The sequence below is a fragment of the Hibiscus syriacus genome, unplaced genomic scaffold, assembly GCF_006381635.1.
Source record: "Hibiscus syriacus cultivar Baekdansim isolate YM2019G1 unplaced genomic scaffold, ASM638163v2 tig00111208_pilon, whole genome shotgun sequence".
Lineage (NCBI taxonomy): Eukaryota > Viridiplantae > Streptophyta > Magnoliopsida > Malvales > Malvaceae > Hibiscus > Hibiscus syriacus.
In genome coordinates this window covers 728,785-742,449 of record NW_024063020.1, presented here as the reverse complement: position 1 = coordinate 742,449, position 13,665 = coordinate 728,785, and the positions used below count along the sequence as shown (strand labels likewise).

Sequence of the window (13,665 nt, the reverse complement as noted above, 5' to 3'; positions counted from 1 at the left end):
AAAAAAAACCCGATCTGACCGATCCAATCCGTTGATCCGATCCGCCGATCCGTATTTTAATTTTGGATACTTCAGATCGGGTATCCGAAATTTTTTTCGGGTTATCGGGTCGGATACAAATCGGGCAAAAACTATTTTCGGATTATCCGAAAACCCAAAAAAAAAAAATTGGGCATTTATTGCTTGGTCTGTTTTCCTTTCGTCTAAACCATGTTCGCTTAGCTCCTCCCTTTGTTTTCCATATTAAATTTTCTACACGTCTTTGTTCATCCATGGTTTGTTTGACAAGTAACGGAAGCCATAATCTTGGAGACGGGAGTACTTGATGGGGGTTCGTGCGACGCCGACGCATGAGCCATCATCACTGCTATCATGGCGTTCACCAATCACCACCGTGTCTGCTGGTATCTGCAAATAAACGCTCTCAAATCCAATCCAATTCTGATCGCAGAAATTAGAAATGGTTTAGACTAGTGGTATGTTTTCCTTTCGTCTAAACCATGTTCGCTGAAATTAGAAATTGTTGTTTTCTTGCCTCGTCTGTTTTCCTTTCATCATAGCTAACAGTGTTTCGATTGGGCATTTACTGTGCGTAAGCTGTTTGACAAAATGCTTGAATGAGCTTTTAGGTGTGCAAGGGATTCTCATGATTGCTTAGGGCATCCCTCTCGCGAGGCTTTGCTTCACATACGCTCTATTTTCCACCATTCTTTTTCTTCTTCTTCTATTAACCCCTTTGCTACCAACATCGAAGCTTTAAATAAGAAATTCGTCTCTGTAAGTGGAAAGGGGAAAACGTATGATGTCTTCGATAGTGTTGGTGATGCTCTGATTATGTTTAACAAGATGATTTGCCAGTACCAAAGCCTTCAATTGTGGAATTCACTAAATTATTGGCTGCCATTGTTAGAATGAAACATTATGCCATTGTCGTTTCTTTGTATAGCAGGATGGAATTGCTAGGATTTTCCCATAATATTTATTCATTGAGCATCTTGATTAGTTGTTATTGTTAATTAGGTCGGGTTGATTTTGAGAAAAAATAGGAATATTTTAATTTCTGTTAAATTTTTTTTTTTGAATTTTTTGCCAAAAAAATTGGATTCGGATCCGGATATTCGGATATCCGATCCAAAATTTTGGATCGGATACGGATCATTATTTTAGGTATCCCAAATTTTTGGATATCCAAAATTTCGGATCGGATAATATCCGATATCCAATAATGCATACCCCTATCTAACATTACACCTTGAATCGTTGATGGTCCCGATAGTCACTTGGTTAGGTCTTCTCTCAATGAACCCTTATTCAAGTCAACACCTCCACATAATTCAAAGTTAGATTAGAATTTTCCATGCATCCCCGACTGAAAAGTTACGCTGGAAATGAGAAGAGAAAAGCGAAAAAGGAAATTCGAGATCAAAAGGGAATTTGGGGTTTAAAATGAAATTGAATATTTTGCTGTAAGTTTTAAAAGTTGGGGACTTAAATAGAAGTGCCTGAATAGTTCAGTGACTATATTGCAAACATACTAATGGCAATGTAACGGCGTTAAATGACCGATTACATCGAATACCATATTACAAACGGACTAAATGATGGAGGATTGTATTACAAGTTTTAAAAGTTAGTGGACTTAAACGAAAGTTTTAAAAAAATCATGTGACCATTACTATACTTTACCCTTATTTTAAATTTGAAAAAGGGTAAAATACATCAAATTTTCACTAATATTTGAGTAAATTTTTATTTTCCCTCCTAAAATTTTAAAAATAAAAAAATTAATCATTAATATTATTGATTTGTAACAAATTGATTACTTAACATTAACAAATGTTATTAAAATAACGAAATGTTGACGTGGAGTGCCAAGTCAGTGTCATTTACTTGTGAGAAAATACTCTTCCACTTTCAAAAAGCATTTCCAAACTGTTAGGATTACCAAAAATGACAATTTTTTAAAAAAATCTTTTCTCTACTCAAGCTAGCAGGGGTGTTCATTGTTAGTCTAAAATTGAATTAACCGACCGAATTGAAATTTCTTTCGGTTAATAAATTTTTTCAAATTTCGATTTCGATTGATTCTGTTCGAAATCGATTAATTAACTGAAATTATTAAATATTTAATATATTATACATATATTATTTAGCTTTAGGAGTATTTAAAATTAATTTTAACCAAATCAACCAAAAATATTAAATATACAATATATTATTTATAAATTTTGGTTAATTTGGTTAACCGATCAATTAACCAAACTTAATTCAGTTTGATCGGTTAACTAAATTACCTATTTGAACATCCCTACAAGCTAGTTTTCATCAAAGACGGTGAAATTAACTAATGTTACTTTGAAGGTAAAAAATTTTAAACTTATCAAGATTCAATAAACTATTCATTTTATGATGGAAAAATGATTGCGATAATGTTTATCGCAATCATCCCCAATTTCGGGACATGAGGTTTTTACCAATGAAATTATCTCTTATCTTATCGAAGATATTCGAAGGAGGTACAACACAATTTATCATCTCTCAAGACATTTTAGCTTTTGAAACGATTTCGATTAAAGATTTGGCATTAGGATAGGCTAGGGTTTGCAGCAATCTCGAGGTTCAAGATACTCTGAAAGGCATTTGGGCATATCTATTAGTAGTAGTGGACGTGTACATACTCACTCCGAGGTTTAAATTTTTTTGTGTTAATTATTTATTTTATTATTGATATTTATCTTAAAATTTTATTTATGTTTTCTTTATACGAAAAATCTAAGGAAAAACAGTGTTAATAAAGACGGAATAAGTGACACGGGACACAAACAGAGGCAAACACAATACATGCGTTATTATATAGACCCTCGTTGATTTATTTATTTTGAGAAATAACCCTTATATTAGATCAGATTTTACGTTTTACAAAAAATAAATTTCATATGTTTATTATTATTTTTATCTAAAATTAAATGATTTTATCTTAAAAAGTTAATAGGTCTTGCGTCCTATAGAACGCGAAGTTTATTAAACACGTTTTATAAAATTTGAAGTAATCTTACGTGACGGTTTAATGAATATTTTTTGAGAAAATAACCTCATTGACCAAAAATACCTTATAATATACGATTTTAACCAACTTTTTTTGGATTTGCCAAAATGACCAACTAAATCGCAATGCGATCGATAATTCGCAACGCGATCTCCGGTATCGCAAATCAGTTTCCAGATTCGCAACGCGAACTTGGACTATCGCAATGCGAACTTGGACTATCGCAATGCGAATATGTAAATCGCAATGCGATAGTCGGCTATCGCAATGCGAATATGTAAATCGCAATGCGAACTTCGATTATCGCAATGCGAATATGTAAATCGCAATGCGATAGTCCAAAATCGCAACGACTGGTTGTATTGCATTTGTTTCTTAAGAATTTTCTCTAAAAAGATAGTATTCGCGCAGACGTGTCGAAGACACGTATTACCACAACCACGACCACGATCACGACCCGACCCGAGACGAGACGAGACGGACGGAGGCGGCGGCGCGCGAGAGTCCCCCTTGTTCTCTATCACTCAACAAAGAAAGTGGGAAAGCCAAGCCTTAAATACCATTTCCAATAGTGTTTTCCAATACTATGTGGAATTGAGCATTACCAATACTTGTTTCCAATACAATGTGATTATTCAGGAAACAATTAACAATCACGCACCTTAAAACAACTGAATCGGCAACCAATTGCATTAGTATTATACGATTAAATATGTCATAATTAAATATCAATCGCGATTATTGCAATTTTAAGCAAAACATTCAAAAATAATATCACTATTTAAGGCTCAATCCCACATAGTATTGAGAACAAGTGTTGGTAATGCTCAATCCCACATAGTATTGGAAATACTATTGAGAATGGTATTTAAGGCTTGACTTTTCCACTTCCTTGTTGAGTGATAGAGAATAAGGGGGACTCTCGTGCGCCGCCGCCGCCGTCTCGTCTCGGACCGTGGTCGTGGTCGTGGTAATACGTGTCTTCGACACGTCCGCGCGAATACTATCTTTTTAGAGAAAATTCTTAAGAAATAAATGCAATACCGTCGTTGCGATTTTGGACTATCGCAACAAACTTGGAATAAATCGCAACGCGAACTTGAAATAAATCGCAACGCGAACTTCGACTATCGCAATGAACTTGAAATAAATCACAACGCGGACTTGGACTATCGCGTTGCGAATTATCAATCGCATTACGATTTAGTTGGTCATTTTGACAAATCCAAAAAAAATTGGTTAAAATCATATACTATAAAACATTTTTTTGTCACTGAAATTATTTTCTCATATTTTTTTAACTAATCTCGTTGGGGTTATTTATAATAATAATAATAATAATAATTAATTGGGGGAGGTTTAATATAATAACGCACACAACACGACTAGCTGTCCCTGTCGGTGTTCCGGGTTGTCTTTCCTGAAATTCGATGCAGTAATTAACAATACGCTGTACTGCAATACAACACGTTTCCCCATAAAACACACTGAACTTAGTACATCAAAAGAGGAAATACAATAAAATAATACAAATAAAAATAAAATTCTAAAAGTAAAAACCTGATCAAATAACTTAAAAATAAGAAAAAAAAATATTATTAACGGGTGAAAGATAAGCATTAACATAATAATAATAATAATAATAATACTTAAACTAAACCATTAAAAATAGTAATTATTTTTACAGTGATTAAATGAATCGTTATTAGTGACCTCTATGCTAAGTACATAATTCCTTCATCATCCTCACTTAAGACCCCCTCAACCGATTCAAGAGCATGAATACGATTATGACGCTTGGGGCTTGAGGCAAAACTGTGAAAAAAATGTCGTATTGTTATCCCCATTTTTCAACCAGTTCGCACGGGCATGCTATACATAATATAATTCATCCCTATCAGCCTCAATATTCAATTGTAGTTTCGTATCAATGATTTCCCCAGCACGCCATCCATAGAAGATAAATCTGCTAACTCATCCAATCTATGTTTCAACTGAGACGTCGTCATGCCCTTCACTCCACAAACTTTTTTAAACCAACGATCCAGCCCATGACAAACAAAATTTAATTTATCGAGGACCGATCCTTGTGCTTCTCTCTATAATCTCGCCACTGTATCTTCACAAGAGTCTTCCACTAGCCAGGAGGCTTCAAACCGAAAATGCCACCTTCGTGGAATCAGTGTTTGCCCATTTAATTTTAGCAATAAAGAACAATGGTCCGAAAACTTTGTGGGCGATGTTGCAACAGATAGTTCGGATATTGAGCCAACCAAGCATTATTTGCAAAACCCATATCTAAACGTTCCCTTATATTATTTTTTGCCCTTCTACCCCTCTCACAAGTGTACCAAACCCGAATATCCTATATCCTAAATACCACAATCTTCAATCGTTTCACTGAATGCCCCCATTTATCTCTCACTCCGAATCAGGCCTCCTACATTCTCATACGCAAATAAGATCTAATTTAAGTCACCCAACACAACCCATGGCACATCCAGGATACCATTTAAAGACTGCAACAAATCCCACAATTCAGCACGGCTTGCCTCTTTTGAGGCCCCATAAAAATCGGTTAGTCTCCATGTTATCCTACTGTCATTATTTGAAATCAAAGCATCAATGTGTGATACCGAAAATGACCGTAATGAAACACTTACCTCTAATATCCATGCCAAACATAAACCACCACACGCTCCCCTCGAGTCCACCTTAATACCCTCCGGAAATCCTCATCTTTTACGTACCTTCTCCATACTAACTCGCTGTAGTTTTGTTTCCACCAGAAAAACTACAGATGGATTGATATCTCTCAGCACATGCCTGAGACGTCAGACTGCTCGGGTCATCCCTAAACATGAACATTCCAATTGATATTTTCATGGTATTCGGTTGGCTTTTAACTTCAGGCTTTTAACATCCCTTAACTGCAGCTTTAATAACACCTTCTACTGGCGAATTTCTTTGACGTTTCACTCCACCAGCTTTATGTAAAGGTACCTCCTCTTCAGTCGATTCCGTTGTAATATTGAAGTTTTCTCCATGACTAATTCTCTTTTCTTTTGAAAAATCCACCCATAGCTGTGTACATCCACCTCTTACACTACTGTCTGCCAATTCACCACTCGTCCATTCCTTATTTATTCCCCCAAAATTTTCCTTCTCATCCTCCACCCTTAGCCATGGGCTAGGAGTATACACCATTCGCTGTGACGGGACCTTCAAAGAAAGATCCCATTGTGGTGTCAATTCCTGTTTCGACTGAAGAATTCGTAAAGGATAAAATCTTTCTCCATAACCCAATATGCCGCACAAGAAACAGGAAACTCGTAGTTTCTCGTACTGAAAAGTTACGTAAGTGAAACCCCTTTTCAGTAATACGTCATTCTTTCTCCTCTTTAACGATTTACGCACATCCAGTAAAACCCTAAGTCGTAGACAACCCTTATATCCAAGGGTAATGGTCGTTGCATCAAAATCTATATACTGTCCCAGAAAGCTTCGCAATTGCTTTGCTACTTGCCCAGAAATAAAACCAACTAGGAGATCATTCGCCAAAACCTAGAATCCTACCTTGTTTAGATCCACAATCTGTGGGTTCTCATCCTTCAATAAACGATGAAGGAGTAACAAGTGCGAATTAAAGTACCCGAGGCCTTTATTCCAAATTCTCTCCACATGCACCTCATGATATAACCTAAACAAGAATCGCCGATCTTCTAATTCAGTTATCGAGATTCCTCCTATTGGATGCCAAACATTCACCATCATTGTCTTCATAGCCTGAAAAATGATATTACCCGTAGTAAGAAACCGCCCCACCAAGCAATTTTCGAATGAGATTATAGGGCCATTTGTTGAAGCACTTCTTCCTCTTCCGCTCCGAGATCCAGACCCTCCAGCTCCTCCGTTATATCTCTCATCTTCCTTTTTGCTTCCTAACGAAAACCAAACAAACGAAGGTCTACTCACCTATCGCAAAAAGCAAATAAAACAATCAAAGCGGCTGAAAACCCCTAATCTTAGGTAGAGAGAAAACTCTAATCTTGAGTAAATAAATATTAAGAGTTATTTATGAATTTAGACTTTAAATTATTATAATTTAAAATCTTATATATTATCTTATAATTATTTTGTAAAATATAAATTATTAGTTTCAAGTTAGATGAACATATTAATTTAATTCTTTTAAAAATTAAATGAAATTATTTAATGCTTTAGGAATTATTAATTTAATGTTTTTATCTTAAATTTTTCATCCATTTTTTCTTGGTGTTTGAAATTGTGCTGTTTCACTGTTTCTTCCGTTTCATTCAGAAAAAGGAAAATAAAAATAAAAAACGGTCCAATTCATTTTTTTTTTAAATTAGGGTTCATCATAACACCCCATTCTATTCCCATATAAACGATTCTTTAATTCTTCAGTAACCTTTTGTTTCCATTTATTATCGTCATTTATATTCTTTTGGGATCCAAAGTTCCCAACAGCGTTGTTTTTGTGCACTTTCGTCTTGTTGATGTTCTAAAATGGCTGCGCCGAGGAATGTGATGAGGGACGAGGAGAGTGCTGCGCCGGCGTTGTTGAGCATCAGCAGCAAGGAAGATGACGATTCCCCATCGGGGAAGAGATTAAAATCGGAGAGGCTCCCCGTTTCAAGGCGGGAATTTGCTGCCTTTTTCGGGGTTTTCTTGATTTTTTCTGCCGGCTTGTTCTGCATCTACCTGACCATACCCGCTACCGAGTACGGGAAACTCAAGATCCCTCGTTCCATCTCTGATCTGCGATTGCTCAAGTAGGTTCCCCCCCCCCTTTTATAATAAAAACTGGTGTTCTCTCTCTATCTCAATTGGTGAAGAAATAAGCATAATTTGTGTGTTAAATCTTTGGATTTGATCATTGCTGTAGATTTTCGAAATGCCCATTTTAGATTTCTTGTGGTTTATAGGATTTTGAGCTAGAGAGAACTATTGGGATTATTTTAGCTTATAATTATAGTTAAAATTGCTCCTTTTTTGTGTTATATTGTAGGTGAATATAGTTGTGGATGAGAACTCTTATCATTTATATTCTGCCCGAATTAATCCTTTTATTTGTTTTGTCCTTAATGTGAAGCACTAGGGAGTTTAATAGCAATCTATGACTAATGATGAGTTTAGTTCATGTGAGGGTATCGAATAATGCAAATTGTAGGGAGAATATTGCATACCGAGTATACCCAGCTATGTATTACATATTTCTCGTATAGAGATCCGTTAAGACCGAGTGGTCATATTTTGAGAGATGACAATTAGCATATTATGTTAAATAACAGCATCAACATTTGATTTGGCTGTTTTGGTTGCTGAGTTCTGATTTGGTGTTTTCTTATGCAAAGTTCCATCATTAAGTTTCATTAGTTTCGCTCACTATATGTTAACAATGCATTGTTGTTGAAATTGCCATTCCTAATTTATTTCTATCAACTGCTTTAGTTTAATTGTTTATTCACTACTTTCTTGTTGCTTGGTGTTTCTACTTCGTCGTGAACAACTTCTTTGTGTTTTAATGCTTTAGCTGCTACTTATTTTATTGAAGTCTGTGTTTTTCTGTTTTTTTTCAGAGATAATATTGCAACATATGCAAACGATTACCCAACACAATTCATTTTGGGTTACTGCTCAACTTATATCTTCATGCAAACTTTTATGATTCCGGGAACGATTTTCATGTCTTTGCTAGCTGGAGCTCTCTTTGGTGTTAAAGGCCTTTTCTTGGTTGTCTTCAATGCCACAGCTGGAGCATGCTCTTGCTTTTTCCTGTCAAAGCTGATTGGCAGACCTTTGGTCAGTTGGTTGTGGCCTGATAAATTAGGATTCTTTCAAGCTGAGGTACCTTCATTTTTCCTCTTGTTACTGTCTTTGGAAGAACTATTCATTCGTTCGTGTTTTCCCTCTTAATTTAGCATCTTTCACTTGTTTTACCCTATCTTCTTTTCGTTTTTGAATTTGACCCTTTTTTCTCTCCGTGGAATCAGATTGCTAAGCGAAGGGACAAGTTGCTAAATTACATGCTCTTTCTGAGAATTACTCCAACTTTACCCAACCTATTTATCAATTTGGCATCACCAATAGTTGACATACCGTTTCATGTGTTCTTTTAGCAACTTTTATCGGCCTAATACCAGCCTCCTATATAACTGTCAAAGTAAGTGTCGCCATGTACCTCAATTAATTTCATGCATTCTTATGACTGTTTGTATTGTCACCTGAAAATGTCTGTTGCAAGAAAACAGATGCTTGTGTTGTCCAGGTTATTGATACGCCTTGTTTGTGAAGGTTTTATATTAATTGATGTGCATTCTTAACAATTTGGAATAAGAAAAGTTTCTACAAGATCACTATACATATAATCTGAGGTGAAATTCCGTCTACATCAGTTTTCTACTTTTAGCCAAATATGGAGTTGTTCAACCATAGAGACTAACTAGGGAGATTTCAATAAAAAATGTTTGAAGTAGGTGCTTGTTGATAAAGAACCCATTCTTATTTTAATAGGGTTCTTACGTCATATATTACTGAATTTTACTGGATACATTCTCCTAATGTCAGGTTGGGTTCAAAGGATGTTATTTGGATATATTTATTTGTATCCATTTAATGTATCATTCACTGTAATGGAATCGGGTCTCTAACTTTGTGTTGAGACTTAATTCATTTCAATTCGTTGGTGTGTATGCAAGTCAAATGATAGAAAAAGATGGCAGCCATATATATTCAGATACCTTATCTGATTTTAGGAACACCATTGTATCTTCTTTCAGGCTGGCCTCGCACTTGGGGATCTCAGGTCTGTTAAGGACCTCTATGATTTCAAGACCTTGTCCGTGCTTTTCCTTATCGGGATGGTCTCCATATTTCCTACCTTTCTGAAGAAAAAGAAGATATATGAATAAGGCTATGTTGGTGAAGTCTGTGGCATCCTCCTGACTGACAATGGAGGATTAAGAATACAAAATTTTACAATCTCCAAATTTAAGATCCGAGAAACGATAGCGCATAGTAGAAGATCATCATTTCTGCAGCTGAGTATCGAAAAGATCTAGGCATTGTCACAATATATGAAAAGCACAGGGCAGGTAACTTTTATTCTTATTTTCAATGTTATGTTAACTCAAAGTCATCTCCCGATTAGATTATTTAGAACATTTGGGAGTCAACTTTTCTTTTTACTAGAAATGCTTTGTACGCCATGGAATCCAGTTTTACTTTTACAGACAGCACTACATGATAATGTTGCTGTGGAATATGTAAAAACTGTACTCATATGTAGTGTATTCAGTAATAATAGTTTGTCATTTTAGATATAGCTGATATGTGCCTTTCTTTTTCTGGGTTCAACATTCATTATAAGTAGATAAAGTTACAAAAAGGTCTTGTAACTCCCTGGGGGTGCGAAACCGTTTTTCGTAACATTAGTTATAACTTTACAGTCAGATTCAATGATAACACGTTACGGAACCCAGTTCTCGTAACATTTGTTATCACTTTACTATCAGATTCAATGATAACATGTTGCCGGTGTTGCTGAAGTAATCTAGAGTCGAGTTTCAATGTCGAGACTCTGGCATGTAACTGTTAACTGTAAAGGTCTAACAATAACGACAATGGAGGTGGATCCGACCGAATTTCGGTTTTGGAAACGAAATTGCTTTCTTTATATAAAAAAAATTAAGTAAATACAATAGGTAGAAGTGTTTTTATTGACACAAAGCAAAGAACATCATCATCTGGTCCATTGCTAAAGAATCAGCTTGAAAAATAAATAAATACAATCACAGTGTCTATACAAAATCAAACTCAACCAAAGAAAACATTACGGTAGGTTAGCCTTTGGATTTGAGTATGGTAATTTGTAAACGTAAATGTAAAAGGTAAATGTAAAAAAGTAGCTAACTAGAAGAAGGACAAGAGGTAGTAGTAGTGGTAGGGGGCAGTGATGTTAGGTCTTTCACTCCCATTCCAAAGGCATCAGCTATGTTCTTGTTGATGTTGTTTCTCATGCTTTTGCTTCTTCCCAACCCATCTCCCTTTCTCATCATTGCTGCAAATTCCCCATAATCTATTCTCCCATCCTACCATTTTTTTATCATATCAGCAACAACAATCGGAATTATAATGTCGAAACAGTTATGCACTTACGTTATCTTGGTCGATTTCTCTGATCATGTCCTCGAGCGGAACGTCCCCTAGGCCGTACTCTTTGCAAGCTTGTTGGAGTTCATCAATGGTGATGTAGCCGCTACCGTCTTTGTCGAAATAGGTAAATGCAGCGAGTATGTTTTCCTCTCTCTCCATCTTGTTCATGTGCAGCGTCGCGGCGATGAATTCGCCGTAGTCGATCGTTCCGTTGTTGTCGATATCAGCCTGCCAGGGCAACATTTGTGATTGTCATCATGTCACTCAATCATGTTGTGAAGTAATCAATAGCAACTTGAGGAAGAAAGAATAGTTACAGCTTCCATTAAAGCTTTGATTTCGGATTCCATTAGTTCAGATCCCACTTTCTTTAAACCATCTTTGAGTTCCTGAAATGTTATCGTCCCGCTGTTGTCAGTGTCGATCATTTTGAACAACTCTTTCAGACCACCGATTTCTTCCTCGGAGAGTCTTTCTGCAATGACCTGCAAGTGTTTTTCGGTTTCCATTGGAACAGAATGGATGTGAAACATACATGTAAAGGGCTACTTATTATGTCAACATGCATAATTCGAGAATTTGGGGTAGAAGAAAACTCGATAATAGCTTCGAAATCAGATCTCGATAAACCAGAAGACTAAACAGGAAAATCACATACGCGCAGAGCCAACTTTTTAAGTTTGTTCATTGCCGAGAACTGCTTCAGGCGTGACAGCACGGCGGAATCCAGAGGTTTGTCCGGGGCAACTCTATCATCGACGATCCATGGGTGACCTGATGCATAAATCACCCCACTGCAGTGACTTCTTCAACATAATAGAAAAAGCAGGGAAATGGCATTTGGATGACTGACTTACATAGGACTTGATAAGCTGTAATTCTCTGCCTCGGGTGCCTCTGGAGCATCTTTCGTATTAGATCTTTCGCACTTTCAGAGATACTAGGCCACGGCTCGGATGCAAAGTTGAGTTTCCCATGTAAAATCTGTTTGAATATCCCGGATTCGGTTTCTACGAGCAGAGAAGAGAAGTAAAAGACCACTCTAGGATTTGAGACACATGAGAATGAGACCAAATGTTGCAGGATATATGATTGTTACCGGCCCAAAATGGTGGAACACCACCCAACAAGATGTAAAGGATAACACCAGCACTCCATATATCAATTTCTGGTCCATAATGCTTGCACAAAACCTCTGGTGCAACATAAAAGGGACTCCCGACTACATCAGAATAACGTTGTCCTGCAAAAACAACTGCCATAAACGACGAGAGGAAACTCCAAAAAAACAAAAAGGAAATCTCTAGCTGGTAGGATAGGTTTGAAGATTCCAAGCAAATGTATCATAGCAGCAAGCAGGATTTGGTACCAGAGGCACAACCTGGTCACTGACATCCCAGTATAACAGAACATTGTTCAAACCAAGCAAACCAGAATCAACATTCCACAGCTATGATACTCTAACTCAGGTGTGAGTGTTGGATACGAGTAGTCGAGTATGATTAGATTTCTTTAACCTTTTCAATATATTTACAGGATCAATGGAGGTCATATACCACCAACAGAACACTAGATCCTCAAAGTAAGATCGGGGTTCGAATCCTAACGTATTAGTCGGTATATATATCGAATATCAGCATCCATATGAAGAGAAGAAAACCTCAGAAACCAACCGGGCTTATAGAAGATAGACAAGCCAAAATCCGTGGCCTTGAGAACAGCATCATCACCAGGGGAATCAAACAAGAAATTCTCTGGCTTGAGATCTCTATGCATAACCCCAAGGGAATGGCAAGCCTCAACAACCCCAACAATCGTTTTGATAAGCTTAGCCGCCTCTCTTTCACTATAATGACCTTTAGCCACAATCCTGTCGAAAAGCTCCCCACCCTCGCAGATCTCCATGACCAAATGAACAAAAACCGAGTCCTCAAACGTCCCCTTGATCTGCACCACGCTCGGGTGGTCAGACAACTGGTGCATGATCTGAATCTCCCTCCAGACGTCGTCGTAATCCTCGCGGCACACGAGTTTCCGCTTCGGGATCGACTTGCAGGCGTAGACGGCACCGGTGGATCTGTGGATGCATCGGTACGTCGTGCCGAATTGGCCTTGCCCGAGCTTCGTCCCCAGCACGTAATGGTCCCTCAGTCTCGGGGTCTCGTATGGCAAAACCGTGCGAGTTCCTACTAGTTTCATGGTCATTGCCAACAAACTATCTTCAGATTGGATCTCTTCAATTATCTTTTGGATTTGTGACACAGAATGTTTGAGTATTTATTTTCTATTCATTGGTGATCACTCGACGTCAAACGACGTGGTTGCATGCATGAAAATGGAGAACGGAGCTCCAAAGCTCGTGTGTTCTTTTTTTGGACTTTTTCTGTATTTGATTACTATATTTATATGTTTGTGCGTATTCAATCCATCCATTTTCATTT

The 13,665-nt window shown here is 37.0% G+C and overlaps 1 protein-coding gene and 1 pseudogene across 1 annotated transcript; one reads left to right on the top strand and one right to left on the bottom strand.

Moving 5' to 3' along the window:
• Positions 1–7,436: 7,436 nt before the first annotated feature.
• On the top strand, positions 7,437–10,382 carry LOC120155854 (annotated as a pseudogene).
• Positions 10,383–10,832: 450 nt separating this feature from the next.
• On the bottom strand, positions 10,833–13,429 carry LOC120155892 (calcium-dependent protein kinase 11-like). Its single transcript, XM_039167357.1, has 7 exons — positions 12,898–13,429; positions 12,324–12,467; positions 12,082–12,234; positions 11,883–11,998; positions 11,542–11,709; positions 11,228–11,452; positions 10,833–11,160 (listed from the first exon to the last, which is right to left on the bottom strand). Exons 1-7 carry the CDS (start codon positions 13,427–13,429, stop codon positions 10,978–10,980), a joined length of 1,521 nt encoding a protein of 506 aa, XP_039023288.1. The 3' UTR covers positions 10,833–10,977.
• Positions 13,430–13,665: the final 236 nt, after the last annotated feature.